The 18,774-nt window shown below is 39.4% G+C and overlaps 1 protein-coding gene across 5 annotated transcripts in view; it reads left to right on the forward strand.

Moving 5' to 3' along the window:
- VANGL1 (VANGL planar cell polarity protein 1) overlaps positions 1-18,774 on the forward strand; it is a 68,135-nt gene that overhangs the window by 39,944 nt on the left and 9,417 nt on the right. For 4 of the 5 annotated variants that reach the window (XM_031967355.1, XM_031967354.1, XM_031967353.1 and 1 more), the window contains exons 5-8: positions 11,473-11,606; positions 12,661-12,699; positions 13,065-13,197; positions 17,971-18,205. In XM_031967355.1, coding sequence (XP_031823215.1) covers positions 11,473-11,606; positions 12,661-12,699; positions 13,065-13,197; positions 17,971-18,205 — 541 coding nt within the window. The remainder of the gene's footprint in view (positions 1-11,472; positions 11,607-12,660; positions 12,700-13,064; positions 13,198-17,970; positions 18,206-18,774) is intronic. The other variant, XM_031967357.1, reaches the window with a different exon arrangement.

Here is an 18,774-nt window from a genome sequence, read left to right on the forward strand (position 1 = left end):
TTATCTGCTATAAAGTCTAACGCTGGCATTCAATCTGGCTCCAACCTGTCTTTCTGACTCTTATCTAAAACACTACTTTATTTTCCAACCAGACTACTCATCCTCTGAATGCCCCATGTTTTCCTAACTCAGTGTCTTTGCTCCTACCGTTCCCTCCCCTTGGATCCTTTCCTTCCCCCCCCCCCCACCTCCTTCTTTATCCTTTAAGGCCTAATTCAGGTGACATGTTTTTCATGAAACCTTTATTAATGCATTTCTCTTCCCTCTCCACTTCACTACCAAGTGATAGTTTCCAGGACTTTTACTTTAGTTATTTATACAAATTTAAATTATTTTTCTTTAAAAAAGCTCTAATTTAAGCATCATGTCAGGAAAGCTTCCTAACAGGAATGGGTATACAAAAGTGGAATGGGCTGGCCTTGCTGGGAGCAAATTCCTCTCTGGAGGTTTTTAAACAAAAATTAGATGGATGGCACTGTCAGATGTTTTGTAGTAGATTTTTTTTTCATGATAGGAGGAGGTTGGACTGTATCACAAGGTCACTGATATCGATTTTTAAAAGAACCTCAGAGATCATATTGTATGACTGCCTTTTCAGATAAGAAAATTTATTAGGTACCCCGAGATCACATGGGTAGTAAGTGTCAGAATCAGGCTTTGCATTTGGGTTTTTTTGACTTCTGGAGCCAATGTGCTTTCCACTCTCTGCTTCTGGAGACCTTTCAAACTCTGAAATTCTATGATTCCTTTCACTTATCCTAATACTTGATTATTTCTGTTATGCCTTTGTCCTTTTTATACCTATATCTTCTTTTCTTGTAAGGTCCTTGAGATTGGGAACCATGTTATCATTATCTAGAAAATGTGAAAATCCATTATGATACCCATCATAGCAAATACCCAATAAATATCATTTTAGCATTCATTAGTAATAAAGTCATTTTCTTCTTTTCTTTTTAAAAATTATTTCTTTTTATTAAAGCTTTTTATTTACAAAACATATGCATGGGTAATTTTTCAACATTGACCCTTGCCAAACCTTGTGTTAATAAAGTCATTCTCAAGGAAAAATGACTGACCCTTTTCTCTTCCTTAGACCTATACCACACAGCCCTACCCCCTCTTTGTGTATCCAATTCAATTTGGATGGATTTAGGTTCAGTATCTGGAATACCTGTCAATTTTATGTGATGTCACTTATCCTTCTGGGGTCATATTAAGTAGGTAAAGTATCTAGAATCTTGGGTGAGTAACAAATTCATTCAGAGTCAACCTGGAAGAAGTTTTGTATATGGAATATGTATGGATGAATGTAGTCCCCTGCCTATGCCAGTAATGTGAGAGGCTTGTCATAGGTGAGAATGCTGCCCCTTAAGCAGTCTCTGTGTACTTCTGAAGGTCTTAGTCCACATGGGAATGTCTGTATGTGTGTATAGATATTTGTTATGTGTATATGTGTCTTTATACACAAAATACACATGTGCACACACTCCACTACTCTCCAGTTCGCTCTTCCCCAACTCTTAGGCCACCAGGTTAGCGTTTCTAGGATTCTAGGAGCAAACCCTAAATGTCTAGTACTTAGTCTCATGAGCCCCTGGTTGTGTGCTTCACCTGAACAAGTTGCCATCCAGATTTAGCTTTTACTCGAGGTATTTGTAGTAAGAACAATTTATACAGAACATTTCCTCTAAACAGGGGCCATACTTTCTCCTTACACATTAAGTCCTTGGGGAAAGTGGGCTCCCACTCACAGGACAGCGCTCTTAAGGCCCAAGTATAGGATACTCAACTCCTGACTTCTTGTTCTTGTTCTTGTATCCCTTTGTGGAAGCCTCATAAAGTTCTTCTTAGGAGTCATGCTCTTCCAGATTCCAGGGCTTTCGTTCTCTCCTCCTAGAAGGAGATCCCCACCTCTGAAGCAGAGTACTCCTTGGGGAATTGTCAACCAAGAGAGAAGAAGAAAAACCTCTTTCTTCCTCCTGAGCAATTCCTTCTCAGGGACTTGGCTGGTGTTTCCCAACCACTGGACAGCCCGATTCTGAATCAGCCTGCCAAAATATTATCCTTACCAGGGCCAGGGTAGGACGTGATGTCTTTCCTCCAGTCATAGGATCGCTCCTGATTGACATCATTTGCCTTTTCATATGGCGGCCCCCAAAATCTCATAATGCTTTCAAATGAATTAGAGGCCTGTCTACACAGTGGAACGAAGTTATAGGAGAATGCCTTAATATCCAATTGGTTGTTGGTTGTGTCTGCTGATCAATTCCATTTAAGGTGCTTTTGTCTTTTTTTTTTGGCATGGAGGCAGTTGGGATTAAGTGACTTGCTCAGGGTCACACAGCTAGGAAGTGTTAAGTGTGAGATCATATTTGAACTCAGGTCCTCCTGACTTCAGGGCTGATTCTCTATCCACTGTACACCCAGCTGTCCCTAAGCAAGCAGGCGCCGTATTAGTCTGAGGGGCAAGTACAAAAAAGAGGTAGTCACTGCCTTCAAAGACCTTGCATTCTAAGCATCTTATACATATATAACTATATATATCTTTTTTTTCTCTCTCTCTACACACACACTTTCTTTCTCTGTGTGCCTCTGTCTCACACACACACACACACCTCACTCCCCACCCCCACACATGGCCCTTTGCAGAACTTGAAAGTGCTGTAGAAATGTGCAGCAGTGCATGGAATGAATGAGGATCTGTGCCTTCCCCCCGCTGCTGCCAAGTCCTTCTTCTCAAAGACTCCCTTCCATCTCCTCACTCATGCCTTGGATCTGCCTTGTTTACATGTGGTTTTTCCCATTAGAATGTGAGTTCCTTGAAGGTGGGAATACTGTTTTTACCTATTTTCCCCCTAAATCCCAGCACTTAGCACAGTGCCTGGCCTAAGAGTAAGCCCTTACTAAATGCCTGTTGACTGGCTGTATAAATGTGAGTTGATTATTGTCTTAATAGTCTTGCCTATGTTAATGTGCTACTGCTTATTTCTATTTCCCCTTGTTATCTCTTTGACCTGCGGCTCGGCCCTTTCCAAGTTTAGAATTGGTGAGCTTTTGTTTCCTGGCTTCCTTCCTTTTCTCTGCCCACTAAAATAGAGGAATTTGTGATTTTAGCTTTTAAAACAACCCACAGGGATAGGGAGGAAAGGGGAAAAAATTGCCACTGGCCCATCAGTTAAAAGCTTTTGGAAGTCCTGCAGCGAGAACTCCCAACTTTTAAGAGGCCAGACTGATGGCCTTTTCTTGGATTCCAGTTACTCCCCTTCAGTCCCTTTCCATTTTCCAGGCCTCTGACCCTCCCACCCCCCAGCTCCTTCTAACTCACCTTATAGCCTTTATCTGGAGGTCAGGAAGGGGCTTCAAAGCCCAGGCCAAAGGCATTTTATGGCTCACGGAGCTGGATGAAGAGAAGAGTCTGGCCCTGAAGCTTCTGTGTGACTGACTGGTCTCACAGCCTCCATCCAGGATGGGCTTGGCCCCCTTAGCCATGGGAAATCTGACTTTCTGGCTTTTTTTCCCCTTTTTTTGTTTCCTCTGTGGCCCTTGAAAGACTTGGACCCTGCATAGTTTTGGGTCAATTCTGGGATGTGCCTCAGGTTTTCCCAAGCTGTCTGGGACTTTGTTACCAAACCCTCCCACCCTAGCTGCAGGGAGGAAATTGTTCTCATTTTAAAGATGTCTGGGTCTTATTGACTAACATTTACCCTTGTCCACCTCCCCCCCGCCCCGTTCTTTCTCTGTATTGAGAAAGGAAATTGCCCCTTATCCAATCCAACTTGGGAAGTTGATTTTACTGGAAAAGTCTGAAAGGGAAGATTCCTAATTGGTCTCAGCACACTCCACCCCCAACTTTGAGTTTTAATTTTTCTGTAGGGAAAAATCTTAATTATTTTTCAATTTTTTTCAAATTTTAAACTTGTAGGAACAAAAAGTAACTTCCTAAACATTAGAGTTGTCCAGCTATTGAATGGCCTGGTTGGGGTTTAAGGGGATGTTGTGGAAGAAGAGGGGAGTAAGTTGTCTCCTCCCCCTTCCTATGAAAGGGCTTCAGTCTCACGTGGGATGACTATATCATGGGCATGTACATGATGTGCCAAGACAGGTATGTTGTATTGGGAAATTTTGTGAGGAAGTATATGTTGGATTTGAATGGCTTTTATGTGATCCTTTTCAACTCAGAAATTCAAGGAATGCATCGACTGATGATTTATTGTATATGTAGCACTTATTAGGATTGTGTACAAATGTAAGTTATCCAGGCCCTGTCCTTCAAGAATTTTTATTCTTAAAAGCTAGACTTTTATGTAGTTTCTTGGTCTTACCTAATTGTATTTCATTTAATCATCCCATCAGTCCTGTGAAAAATAATCTCCATTTTCCAGATGAGAAAACTTAGGGTAACAGTTTGACTCTCAATGCCCCCATTCTGTTGTGTCCCCTAATTACCTCCTAAAGAAAGAACGGGGTGTAATATAGAGTGACCTGGAGTCTGAAGTTTTAATTACAATATTCTAAGCCTAGAGAAATCACTTAATCTATACCTATATGTAAAATGTGGGAGCATTACTTTTCTGCATAGGGTTGTTTTGTGGAAAATGTGGTCACAGACCTCAAAGTGCTACAGTTAAGCCAACAAATATTTATAGAAACACCTGCAGTGTGCCAGGATCATGTGAAATGTGAGGTTTTTTTTGGAAAGAGAGTCAAGAAAGACAGTTTTTAAATGAAAATAAAATAAGTAAACCGGTCATAGGATATTACAAGCTAGAAGAAAAAGTGCTTCAGGGGAAGTAGTGGGCTCCCTGAACTGGAGATTTTCAAACAAAAGCTGAATGATCACTTGTTGGAGATGTTGTGGAGAGCTCAGACTCAGTGGCCTATAAGGTCACTTCCAAGGCTAACAGTCCCCAGTTCTGGGACTGTAATGGATGTGCAGATACAGTTTTACAATTTATGTACAGGCACACATCACCCAGCGCCACGCAGACACTCTAATACAGCTCATGATGACTCCAGGAGGCAGCCACTTAAGGCTGTTCCCACATATACCTAATTGAGCTTGGGGAGCTGCCCTTCTGCATACGCAGGTGGCTTCTCGGGAAAAGGAAATCTTACTGGCATTTCCCTGGATGAATAGGAAAGGAGGCAGATTTCAGTGATCTTTACTGCCAGTCTGCTTTCTTAGGTTATAATTTTGCTGCAAATTTTGTGCGTTCCAGGGTTTTGTGTCCTCTTGGCTTCCAGAATCCATTAACAGAAAGTCCCAGGGAAGCCAGAATGTCCCAGTTTACTCTTTTAAAAACTTTGACTTCACTTTCAATGGGAAAGAAGAGTTCTTTCCAGCTGCTGTCCATCTTTATTTACTTTTCTTCAAGTTCCAGAGTAGTCATTACTCTGTCCCTGTTATCTCAGGCTTGAATAAACTGTCATCTCAAACATGGTGGCTTTAAGCCTAACATTTAATTAAAAGACAGGAGGTGTTAACTGGGATTTGTACCCGGTTCTCAAAGGAGTAGTAATTTGTGGCTTGGGAGTTACATTTGGTTTTCACTGGGCTAGTAGTCATATTTATGTTGCCACCTCTGGTTCATCTGGTCTTACCTAACCTTGCCTTTCCTTCCCTACCCCCTCTCCTACCTTCCATGTATAAAGCTACCTCTTCTCTCACAGAGACATCCAGGCAGAGATAACCTTTGTGGATTCTTCTTGGGGCTGTGCAGCAGTTAGGTAAACAGACGTGGTGGACAGCTGCCCTGACCATCACTACCCACCCCCCAAGAGGGGAGTTCATACAAAAAACTAAACTCTCATTTTGGGCCCTGTTCTTTGGAGCTCTCCCAAATGCTTCATGTACAAGGGCAAAGTCTTTCTCTGGTTCCAAGCACACATCTCTTAAAGAAGGCTAGGTAGACGTGGAGGAATTCGTTAATAAGAAAATAGTGTGCTTTCTACACTGACCTCTCATTGTCTTGCCAGCCTGCTGTGAGAGAAGGCTACAGGAGAGGAACTTCAGTGGAGTCTTTAACTCTTTCAAATAGTGAAAGGTTAGATTTAGAAGGCAGATCATATATATTCTGCATGGCCATAGAGGACAGAGAGAGAGAGATTTTTAAGCTTCAGTTCACTTTAAGGAATAATTTCTTAAGCGATATAAAAATGAATTAGATTGTTTCATAAGGAAGCCTGTGCTCAATTTTTAGGAGCATTCTTAGGCTTCCAGCACAGTATAACTGGAAGGGAAGAAATGTGAGATGCACAATTTTAGATCTATTTTCACCCCAAATTTTCATATGGACAGTTTGTGACCAATCTGTGGTAGAGCTTTCTGAGCTCATATTGGCCCCGATCAGCCACTTGGACACATTGTACTTTGACCCCGACATAGTGATGTCATTTTGGTCCTCTTCAAGAATAAAGGACAACAGCCAGCTGGAAGAGACATTAGAGATTGTCTGTTTTTAATATTTTACAGGTGTTCTCTTATTTTATAAGAGGACACTAAAAGCCCACAGGGAGAACTAATTTGTTCTTGCACCTAGACAGATCATGGTAGGGGGGAAAGGCAATAGTATTGGTTCCAGAGGTGCCAAGTTCTAATCTCATCCCATTATTATTCCTGTGATCATGGGCAAATTATTTAATTTTTCTAGGTCTCAGAGTAATCATCTGTAAAATGAGGGAGGATGCTCTTGATGATTTCTAAGATTCCTTTTTTCTCTTAAGCTGTGATGGAGTGATAATTGTTGTTGGTAATGAGCAACTGTTTTGCCAGGATGAAAGTCTCAAGTCCTAGCCTTTTAACACCATCAAGTAAACTCTTAAAAGTATAAATACTTTTTTGGAGAAAGACCCAGAGAACTTTCCAATTTCAGAGACTGGAAAGAGAACTACTTCTCAAGGAAATGGAATCATTTTATCAATTCAAATGGCATTGGACTACCAGCTCCGAAATTCTGTGGTTCAAAGTATCCTCCCATCTACCTTTCTGTGTGTTTGCTTTTCTGAGTCTAGCCAGAGCTTCAGCATTGGCCTTTTCCTTTTTATTCGACTAAATACCTTTCCCCTTACTTCCTCCTTTAAACAGGGTCTGGGCTATAATGCACCCACCTGCTTCATCTCTTCTCTTCTGTGCTCCAGCATGACGCTGGCTTCAGAACTAGAAAGAATTGGGTCTCAATGCTTCAGTCAACTCCCTAAGATTGTTAAGTTGCACAAAATGATCCCGAGTCTTATTTGGAAGACAAAGGAGGGAAACATTTATTAAGTGCTTACAATGTGACAAACTTTAAATATTACCTCATCTGCTCACAGCCATGCTGGGATAATTCTTTACATATAAAATCATGTTTGATCTCTGTCACCATTTCACATTCCCCTCAAAATTCCTTTCAGTTTTGCTACTTATAATTCCAGTATAGAATGGATCTCGGGAATGGATAGTTAGTTATTGTTACTTGACTCAGGAGCCTACTAGGCCATGGTCCGTAGACCCAAAGATCCTTAGAGGCAGGGACTGTGTTTTTCTCTCTATTCCTAGTGCTTAGTATGTAATATTGTTGAGTTTTTCAGTTGTGTGCATCTCTCCATGACCCCATTTGGGATTTTCTTGGCAAGGACACCAGAGTGGTTTGCCATTTCCTTCTCCAGCTTATTTTACAGATGAGGAAACTGAGGCAGGCAGGATTAAGTGACTTGCCCAGAGTCTCACAGTTAGCAAGGTTAACTTTGAACTTCTGACTCCAGTCCCAGTACTCTATCCACTCTACCATCCAGCCACTCACATGCCCTTGCACATATTAACAACTTATTAATGCTTGCTGTATTATACTGTACTGCTTCCACTATGTGTACTCTGCCCTTTTCCTATTCTGTTCCTGGAATCCTTGACTTTCACAAATGAGCTTTTACATGATCTTGTCCAGAGCCAGGCTTTCTTACCAGCCATTTCTGTACTCTGTTGCCCTGTCTGTGCCCTTCCCCTGACTCTAACTTGCTTTTCAACTCAAACTTGATTTTTTTATGTGTTGTCTTCTCTTCTTAGAATGTAAGTTCCTTGAGGTCAGGGACTTTAGTTATATTTTTTAGCAATTATTACATTCTTTTTCATTGCTTGATTCATTAATTTTTCTTCTTCCCCAACCCACAGATCATTTCCTCCATGTTATATGTGAGGTTTAATCTTTTTTTTTTTTTTTTTTTTGCCTGCCCACTGATATGTACCTGTATAATACTAGAGAGTACACATTAAAAGTTTTTTCAGGACCCATCTCAGAAATTAGAAATCTTTTGCTGTCTTTCCACATACTATATAATTTTCTGAATCAATATTTATGTCTATTTTTTGTTCTTTTCTTGTGTGTTGATTTATACATAAGTATGTATTCAATTCATCATGTTCTAAATGCCTTCTATCAGACCTTGTGTTTATATGCTGAGGAAGCTATAAAGCTGGGGTCGGGGAAAAGATTGTTTTTATGTTGTATGTTTTATCTTCTAGAAGGAATATGGTGTGTGTGTGTGTGTGTGTGTGTGTGTGTGTATGTATTTAGAAAATATTTTCACCAAGAGAATAATTGGCGTAGACAAGAATGCCAAGGGTGGGACTATTGAGAAAAGGAGATAAAAGGACTGCCTACAGAGCCTTAGAGAACACCTACACATAAGAAATGGGAAAATGAGTTAAGAAAACCAAGAGGAAGTTATTAGACAGGTGAGAGGAGAATCAGTTTCATAGAAACCAAAGAAGAGAAAATCAAGGAGAAGAGGATGGTTGGTAGGAAGTCCTACAAATGAATAAGAAAATGTCACAGAATTTTCCACCAGCGGTGCCATCGGTGATCTTGAAAAAGACAGTTTCAGTAGAATAATGGAGTTGGAAACTAGATTACAAGAGATGAATGGTTGATGAGCAGGTGAGTGTAGACAGCTCTTTCTAGAAGTTTAGCAATAGGGACATCTGTGGATATGGTGGAGTAGGTTGGAAACTTCCAAATTCTCCAGACTGCTTCTACAAACCCAGCAAATTGCCACAAATTGAATATAGAACTGCAAAAATAAAGGGATAAAGAGGAGAAGTATAGGATGATACTTGAGGCATGGCAGACGTAAGAAAAGATTATTTTTAGGATGGGAGACATCAGCTACAGTTATCAAAAACTTCAAGAACCATCAAGAAGAAATCTTGAGATTTGTTGTCATTGTTCTGTCTTGTCTGACTATGACTACATTTGGGGTTTTCTTGGCAGAGATACTGGAATAGTTTGCCATTTCCTTATCAGTAAAAGGGACATAAAAAAAAGACCAACCTCAACCATGTTGAGTGGATCAAAGGAGGTAACTCGGGTGTGTGGGTGTGTGTGCGCATACACACATACACATTTATATGTACACATATAGATTGTTTTATAAACCTGAAAGTGTTATATAAATAGTAGGTATTATTGTGAATATTGGGCAACTGTGATCTCTAACAGAGGATAATGTGTGTGTGTGTGTGTGTGTGTGTGTGTGTGTGTGTGTGTCGCACGTTAGTAAATCAGCTGATAATTTACTTGTGTCATTGTATATATTGAGAAAGGTTAGATCTTCACTGTATCTTGATGCAGAAGAGAAATAACTTCCCTAGTTACTTTTCTTGTACTACAGTTGTGAGTCTCCTTTTTGGGGGGTCCATTCAAGGCTCTCTCCTCTACTTCTCAGGAAGAAGGGTATTGACTTTCTCTTCCATGGTCCATTTGTATTGCAACAAAGCCCAACGTGTGAAGACTCTAAGAATGACATTCCAAACGTTTGCTTTTGTTTGGAATTTTCATTCCTTTAATGAAAAAGGAAAGATTTTAGTAGGAAGGCAAGTTCTGTGGGTGCTTGAGTGGGAGGACAGGTCTCAGGTAGCTTCCGGTGCTTGCCCTGCAGGTAGGGATTCCCTGATCATTCTGCAAGGAGCAGCCATCCCACAGCATTTCTGTGAAGCTCAGTGGAAAGAGCTGCATCCAAAGTTGGGAGCTCTGGATTGGGTCTTTGCTGTGTATTTAGCTTCCTCCATAACCTTGGCCAAATCAATTTGTCTCTCTGAGAAAAGTCCCTTTTCTTCTGTGGAATTAGCTGTCTGGGAGAAGAATGAAGGGGGTACAAGGAGGCAGCTGGGTGGCCTAGTGGATAGAGTGCCAGGCTCGAGTCAGGAAGATTTCTCTTCCTGAGTTCAAATGGGACCTAACTGTGTAACTCTGGGCAAGTCACTTCACTTCAATTGCCTCAATTTCCTCCTCTGCAAAATGAGCTGGAGAAGGAATAAACAAAGCACTCCAATGTCTTTATCAAGAAAATGCCAAATGAAGTCACAAAGAGCTGGACAAAACTCAAAACAGAATAAGAAAAACAAAATTAGCTGGACTAGATGAGCTCTAAGATCTTGCAGAACTGGCACTGGGAAAGTATTCACAGCCAAGTCCCTTATCTTTTTCTCCATGACTGTAGACTCCTTAAGGACAAGGACTATCTTAGCCATATTTGTATCCGTAACACATCACATACATCAAATGAATGTTGATTAAATTAAATTTGAATGAAGGTTGAAGAGGGAACTATTGTCTGTGTCCCCCTGGCTGGCAGGATGGTGGCCACCAACTTTAAGGTCTACCAATAGATGGGGATTTTGTGGTTGGGGATTCTTGATTATAACAATTTAATGACATTTTCAAATTATAAATCCCATGCTCCCAATCAGATCCTTCCATCACAACAGCAATAGAGAATATTTATAGAATGCTTGAAGATTCAAGGAGTAGATGCTTTTATTCCCAATTTCACAGATGAGATTAATGACTTGCAAGTTCACACAGCTAGTAAGAGACAAAGCAGATTTGTAAGTAGATTGTTCTGACTCCAGAGCAGCAGTTTACCCAGTGAACCACCTTGCTGCTTCATTGTGTTGTGAATACTGGCTATTCTCACTAAAATTACATCTTCTAAATAGTTAATGAGAACCCTGCATATTCATATTACTAAGAAGCAGTGATCGGTGCCCTCAAGTAGACGTTCACTTCAGGTACAAAAATCATCTCAGCATGTTACCAGACTTGGGCTCTGGCCTGCTCCCAACAGTTTATGGCTCCTAGTTTGGCCTCCCACTCCAACCCCAGCCATTGTAGAGTTGGGGAGATGGGACTAAAATATGTAGGAAGAGGGAGCTGGTCAGTTGGGAAATATTGCTGACTCTGCTTCTGCATAGAATCAGTGTCTTGTATTCTTGGTACCTGAAGTTCAGTATTCTGCTTTGCCTTTTACTTGTGGTGACAAGGAGCAGTGAATCTTGTGAGACAGTGAGGACATGTTAGGCAAACTCCCTGGCATTTTATTGCAACTTAGAAAGGAGATTTTTTTCCCCTTGTGACCAATTTGTCTTCAAAATAAACTCCAGAATTCCTGGTCATTTACAAAAGATTTTGAATTAACATTATTCTTTCTTCTCAGCATACAACGAGCAGCATTGGTAGTTCTGGAAAATTACTACAAAGATTTCACCATCTATAACCCAACCCTCTTAACAGCCTCCAAGTCCCGAGCAGCTAAGCACATGGCTGGCCTAAAAGTCTACAATGTAGATGGTATGTTTCTGGAAGTGGCTTCTGAGGTTGGATGCATGGGGGTGGAGTGGGGAGGGGATTGGGAGAAAGAAACTGTTAAGTTAAAATTTAGAATTAATTTGATTCCTCCATCCTTTGATGTCTGTCTTCTATGATATTCTTATTTCAGATGAGTTTAAGTGTAGGCAAAAATTTATTTTGGAAAAAAAAAGTATTGGTTAACATTTTACATGTATTGCATAAAGAACCTTTGAGAGTTTAATACATTTTTTAAAAAAATTTTAATTGTACACATTTTAAGAATTAAAAAAAAATAACCCTGATTTATATTTCCTATCTTCTGGGAATATCTTATAATGGAAGCCTTTCTTAGGAAGGGCACACTTTAAAAAATTTGGATAAATACTTTAATTTCAAATAATCATGCAAGTCAGTAAATATCTCACTAGTTCATGTTTCTTTCTCATCATACTTGTAGCAGTTCGGGCCTTTATCAATCCTTTCTGGGAGATGAAGTTGTAGGAGTTGGTAGAAGGCTAAGAGAGAGGCTTTGGCTAGAACCTCCCACTCTTGCATATACCAGAAACAGTTAATACTCTCAGCAAGATTTAGGATAAATGGGCAGTATTAAATTTGAGTACATTTTTTTATTTTTATTTTTTAAATGCTCATTCAATTTCTTAGTCCAATGATAGATTAAGCTAGAGCGTGAATTTTGAAGTTGTCCTTTTAGAGTCTGTAGAACTTAACAAAAGGGCTTGATCTGCTATTAGGTAATACATAAGAAGAATTCAATATATTCCACTACATAGACAAGGGAGGGTGTCAGATGTTCAGTTCATGCATGGGCTACATATCTTTTGACTTAACAGGTGCCATTTTTGCATGTCTTTGAGGTGTTGGTATATTTCCTAAAAGTTGTGGCTGCCATGACACATTCCAGCATAACTTTTATTTTCCTTCGTGTGGTTGGTGTCTCCATGTCTCTTGACATTCTTTTTTCTCTGTCTGTCTTTGTTCTCCCCCTCCCTCTCATGCTCTCTCATTGTTTTGTTGCTGAAATGTGATGTTCCAGCTGCCCTTATGGCCAAACTGAAACTTTATATAACGGATGGTAAGTAACATCTTTAGCGCATTCTTCTTTGTCTTTATTTTTTTTTTTTTACTTTTTTATTTTGCAAACATTTTAATTGTCTAGGATTCTTCATCCCATTCTTTTTCACTTTTCACTGATCCATTTGGGGTTTTATTAAGAATGTCTTTCCTATCCTAAACTGGGCATATTAAATAAAGATTTAGGAATACTCTACTCTGTAGGACATTAAATTGGGATTATTCCTTTGGGATTTATGTAGAACTGTGCCAATAGGTTTCTTATAGGGTGGAGGGTATTGAGAAATTTGATACTTCTTTTTTGCCCTGTGTTTAGAAGATTTAAGATATTAAAACTGTTGCTTTTCTACCACTTTTTCCTTGAAGGCCCAGGGAACAATGCTACAGGCCAATCTCGGGCTATGATAGCAGCTGCTGCTCGACGCAGAGACTCCAGCCACAATGAATTATATTATGAAGAAGCAGAACATGAACGTCGAGTAAAGAAACGAAGAGCCAGGTACATGACTCTTCCCCCACCTCGGTTCAGTTTAATAAACATTTATTAAGTAATGATATATGTCAGGTACTTTGAAAAGCATAAGACATTTCTGCAGATCATACTTGTTATTGCTACTGTTATTATTATTATTATTATTAACCCTTATTCCTTCTTACACTAACATTTTGTTTCCTGAAACAAAATGATTTCCAAGACTGAATGAAATAGTATTTTATGAATACAGAATCTTCTAGGTTTTGGAGAATATATTCATAGGATTATAGACTTGAAGCTAGAAGAGAAATAGTCTTGTCCAGTCTTCCCCTTTTAGGAAATATACCAACACCTCAAAGACATGCAAAAAAGGCACCTATTAAGTCAAAAGATATAAAATAACACAAAATTATTGGGTAACTATTCTAAATGGTGGATAGAGAAGAATTAACTAATAGTGAATTTTTAATATTCACACAGTGCAGTCATATGTTAAATATAGATAGGTACTGAGGCTTATTGGCATAATGTGGCTTTCCTGAGATCATGCAAATAATAAGCATCCCAGCCTGAATTTGAATCCATGTCCTTTCTCTCATTCTAGATCTATCATTCTTTCCACTGGATCCCACTGGGTTCCTTCATCACCACAAGTTTTTCAAGGACTGTATTATATCACTCTTATGCTGAACACCTGTTTTTAGAAAGACATTGATAAATTACCAAGAATGCAAAGGAAGATGATTAGCATGGTAAAAATGCCTCCAGTTCATACGTATGTGGATTGGTTGAAGGGAACTAGAGATGTTTAGTTTGGACGAGGGAAACCTTGAGGAACAAAATAGAGAACTGTAGCTTTTTTTCCCCAAGCTTTTGAAGGATTGTTGTGTGAAAGGGGGAATTAGATTTGTTCTACTTGGTCTTATTAGAAAGAATTAGAAGCAGCAGAGAAAGTTCCAAAGCAGGAGATTGAAGTTTGGCGTAGGTGTGATAAAGGAAATACTTCCTAACAATTAGCCACATAGGATTGGAATGGGCTCCTGGGAAGGGAATAGGTTTGCCCTTATTAGAAGCCTTTAAGCGGCTGGATTGTCATTTGTAGCGTATCTTGGTAGAAGGAATTCTTGATCAGGCAGGGATGGGACTTCATCTCAGCTTCTAGGATCTTATGTTTCTATGACTGATCTCTCCCATTCTTTAGGTAGAGGGTAGGTAGAATAAGGGAGGATATAGTGCTGAATCTCTTCTTCTACTGTTTTACCATTTCTGAGTGGTATTATGTGCCCTTCCTTCCAGAACATAATACATTTTTAAGAGTCTTATGAACCTTGTGGGTTTTTGATGTTGGCAGTAATACAACTTAGAACACTATCCTGTAATTGCACACTGAGGACTCTTCCTTAAAAAGGTTGTATATTAATGAAGTCAGTAAAATATACAGTAAAATTGCTCATCAAGTAAATAAAATCTAAAGCAATGATATTGGGGAAATTTTAGCCCATGGGCAAATAAAAATACAGTAAATTTGTAAACAAAATAAATCTTAAAATTTACAATACATCTGTTTATCAAATAAATAAACTATGTACTGGTGACTGGGAAACGTTTAACCCATCGACAAAATATACAGTAAATTTATATTCAATACAAAATAAATTCAAAGCAAAATTTCCAGGAGATTTGTTTCTCAAGTAAATAAGTGATACACTAATGACTTTGGGAAAACTTTAGCTCTTGAACAAAATATATAGCACATTTGTATTTAAAACAAAATTTATACTAAGTTTATATAAGAAACATACAAAATCTATGCTGTTGATTTTAGGAAATTTTTACTTCATGAGCAAATATGCAAAACCATTGGATAACTATTATAACTTGTGGATGGGGAAGAATTAGCTATTGGTGAATTTTTAATATTCACACAGTGTACTCATGTCAAAAGTGACATACATGGCTAAATACATATATACATATATGTAGGTATGAGCATATTAGAGTAGGATTAATGGAGGCTGTAACTTTTAGGGAAATTTAACTTGGAGAAAACAGGATAGAGGAATAAAAATGTCTTTACAGGTTTTTGATGGATAGTGGTTAGAGAAAAATTGTTGATATCTTTGGTACTTCTGAAAGGGGAAGTGTTCAGATAGCCAGAGAGAAGAGGAAGAGGAACGAAGAATAAAGAGCAAAATAAAAGGGCAGGGGAGAGGCCTGAAAGACTAAATTCTGCTTTCCCTCCAGCTTTTGTAGCTTCTCTTTAGGACTTTAGTTCGATCTCATCTTGAACATTCTCCTGACCTTCATTTTCAGACCATTCCCAGCTAGCATGATATGCAAGCTCTTTGCTTGTGGTAATACCTTGAGAGAGAGAGAGAGAGCCTCCAATCTCACAATCACCTCCAGAGTGGAAAGGGTCTCTATTTCCTCTGGCCCAACTTGATTGCATTTATGAAGTGGCTCATTACTGCTTCCAATTCCCATTATTTCATGTGACAGCTTTTCCTTGATGAGGTTGGGAAAGGGTGAAAGTAAGAAAAGGAGACGTCTATCTTTGGCTTTGTTTCTTCCCAGGACTTCATTATTCAGCCTGAAAAACCCAAACTGTATAAACAAAGGACCAGGGTTTGTATCATGTTCTTCGCTTTTACTTGTCCTTGGTTAGGTAACTTGACTCCCAGGAAATCCATTTCCTCATATGTAAAATGAAGAATTTGTACTGGGTACCCTCTAAAGTCCCTTCCCCATAAGAGCTGAGGACTTTTTTCCCCTCATTTATTTTTCTTAACATCATCTATGTTATACTGTATTTTTATTTATTTTTTAAAATATTTCCCAATTACATTTTAATATTGTTGAGGTGCATAATTGTATCTAGTATAAAAGATGCTATTAAATATAGCTAACTCTGACCTGTAACTCAAATTAATTTCTGACAGATCTTTGTTGTTCTCTGTTTCTTAGACCCTGGAAACTTAGTCATATATGTGTTATATGTGTTTTTTTAATGCTTTCCAATCCCTTATTGATGAGAGTCACCATTCTATCTCCCACCATCAATGCTCTCCTTCCTCACTTCTTTCTTGTTTCCCCTCACAAAAGTACCACCTCCTTCAAGGAGGTTTTCCGAATCCCTGTTAGCATCCCTTTCTAGCTCCCACTCCCAATAATATATTTTGTATTGAAATCCAATTATGTATATTTTTTGTATTATAACTCATGTTTATTTTTTCCTCCTGGTAGAATTTAGCTTCTCTGAACTCATCCTTTATATCCTTAGTACTTGGTACAAAGCAGGTGCTTAATATATGCTGGTTGAGATTTTTATGGAAATGTTTTGCATAACTTCACATATGGTTTCTTAATTGTGGGTATGGATAAGGAAGAGAATCAAGAACTCAAAAACTTTAAAAACACAAATTTTTTGTTAATGTTAAATTTAAATATAACTCAGGATTAAAAAGTTAAAGTTAAATATAACTCAGGAAAAATAATAAATAAATAAATCAAATTTAATATATTTTGATTGAATTATGTTGAATTAATGAAATCATAGATGTGTGGAAATATCAGAGAGAGGATATGTCAGTAGAGGGGTTATGTGAGAGGTAAAAACTCATTCTTGACAGAAAGGGTCAGAGGGCATCCTGGAGTGGCGGTCTTTGGACTTTAATAGATAGGTGACCATCCAAGAGCTTGGGACCAGACCAGGACAAGCCAGGCGTTTAAAAAAAAAAAAAGTGTCTATAAAGGTACCCTGAGTTAGGAAAACATTACGTGTGTTCTGGGGGGAACGAGCAGTCAATTTTGGCTGGAACTGAGAGCATAAGAAAGGCAGTAATAATAGTAAATAAAGTTAAACAAGGTCAACTTGTGCCTGCTCATGGAGAGCCTCAAATCCCAGGTTGATTAATTGGAATTGATTGCTCCACGATCACTTCTCCAGGCTCTCATTCTTCTGAATGATTTTCTGAAGCAGTTAGATGATGGTTTCATTCTCTTGCTGGTCATGCAGTTTGGTAGCCCAGTCATTCATTGTCTTTGGACCTCCATTTTCTTATCTGATGACTGAAGGAGTTGGACTAGATGAGTTTTAAATCCTAATTCATATCCTGTTGTAGCAGCCATCTTGTTGCTAAAGATTTCTTAGGTTCTCTTCTGTAAGTAAATAATAAGGATAATAATAATAGTGCTTTAAAGTTTGTAAAGCACTTTACAGATATTATCTCACTCTCGTGACAACTCCACCAGGTAGGAGTTACAATTATCCACGTTTTACAGATGAGGAAACTGAGGCACTTAACAGTAAGTAACTTATTCAGGGCCACCACACAACTATTAGGTATTGAAGGGAGGAGTTGAACTCGGGTCTTCATGATTCCAAATCCAGGACTGCCACCTACCTTTTTGCCAAAGAGATTGTAAGTAATAATAATAGCTAACATTTCTATAGAACTTACCATGTTTCAGACACTGTGCTTTACAACCCTCTGGGAGGTGGGTCCTGTTATTATCCCCATTTCACAGATAAGGAAGCCCGAGGTAGACAGAGACGAAGTATTTTTCCCAAGATCACACAGTTAATAAGTGTCTGAGACCAAATTTGAACGAAGCTTTTCCAAACTCCAGTTTTATTCATTGTGCCAGCTGCCAGTAGTGGAAATGACAAATGACAGTCGCTAATGCTTGTGTCTGTTGGGGCAGTGGGGATAAGGAAGGGAGGAGGGAGGGCTGGGCTCTGCAGAAGGATTAGAGACGTTTTTGTTGAGGTGATGTCCTGGTTCCCGTGTTCCGTAGGCTGGTGGTCGCAGTGGAGGAAGCTTTCGTCCACATCCGCCGGCTCCAGGCAGAGGAGCAGCAGAAGGTCCCTGGTGAGGTGATGGACCCCAGAGAGGCGGCCCAGGCCATCTTCCCATCCATGGCCAGGGCTCTACAGAAGTACTTGCGTACCACGCGGCAGCAGCACTATCACACCATGGAGAGCATCCTGCAGCACCTGGCCTTCTGCATCACCAACAACATGACCCCCAAGGTAGCCAGCCATCGGGTCCTTCCCTCGCTCCCAGCCCTTGGCTGCTGAAACAGCTGGCGTGGCTGGATGTTTCATTTCTCACCTGTAAAACCGGCTTCAGTTTAACCAGTATTTATTAAGGACTGATGAGTGGTGCAAAAACCAACAAGGAAGCGGCTATCCCTGTCCTCAGCGGGCTTGCATTCTACTCAGAGAACAGATTGCAGATAATAATGACACAGCACATTTCTCTCACCTCTCTGAAATGGTAGGGATGGTTAGGACATCAAAATTCTAAGAAAAAGTAAGTTAAAAGTTTTTTGCTGGGTGTGATCCCTCGCACACTTGTCATTCTGCTCCTGGAGGATGCCGAGATCGATGGCTTATTTGAGCTTGGCGGTTCTGAGGTGTAATAAGGCTAAAACTGATTGGGTGACCATAATAACTGGCACTAACATGTGAGCAGGCAGCTAAATGGCAAGGAGATAGAATGCTAAGCCTGGATTCAGGAAAGTTCATCTTTCCTGTGTGACTCTGGGCAAGTCACTTAACCCTGTTTGCCTTAGTTTCCTTATTTGTAAAATGAGCTG

This window comes from Sarcophilus harrisii, chromosome 4 (genome assembly GCF_902635505.1).
Source record: "Sarcophilus harrisii chromosome 4, mSarHar1.11, whole genome shotgun sequence".
NCBI lineage: Eukaryota > Metazoa > Chordata > Mammalia > Dasyuromorphia > Dasyuridae > Sarcophilus > Sarcophilus harrisii.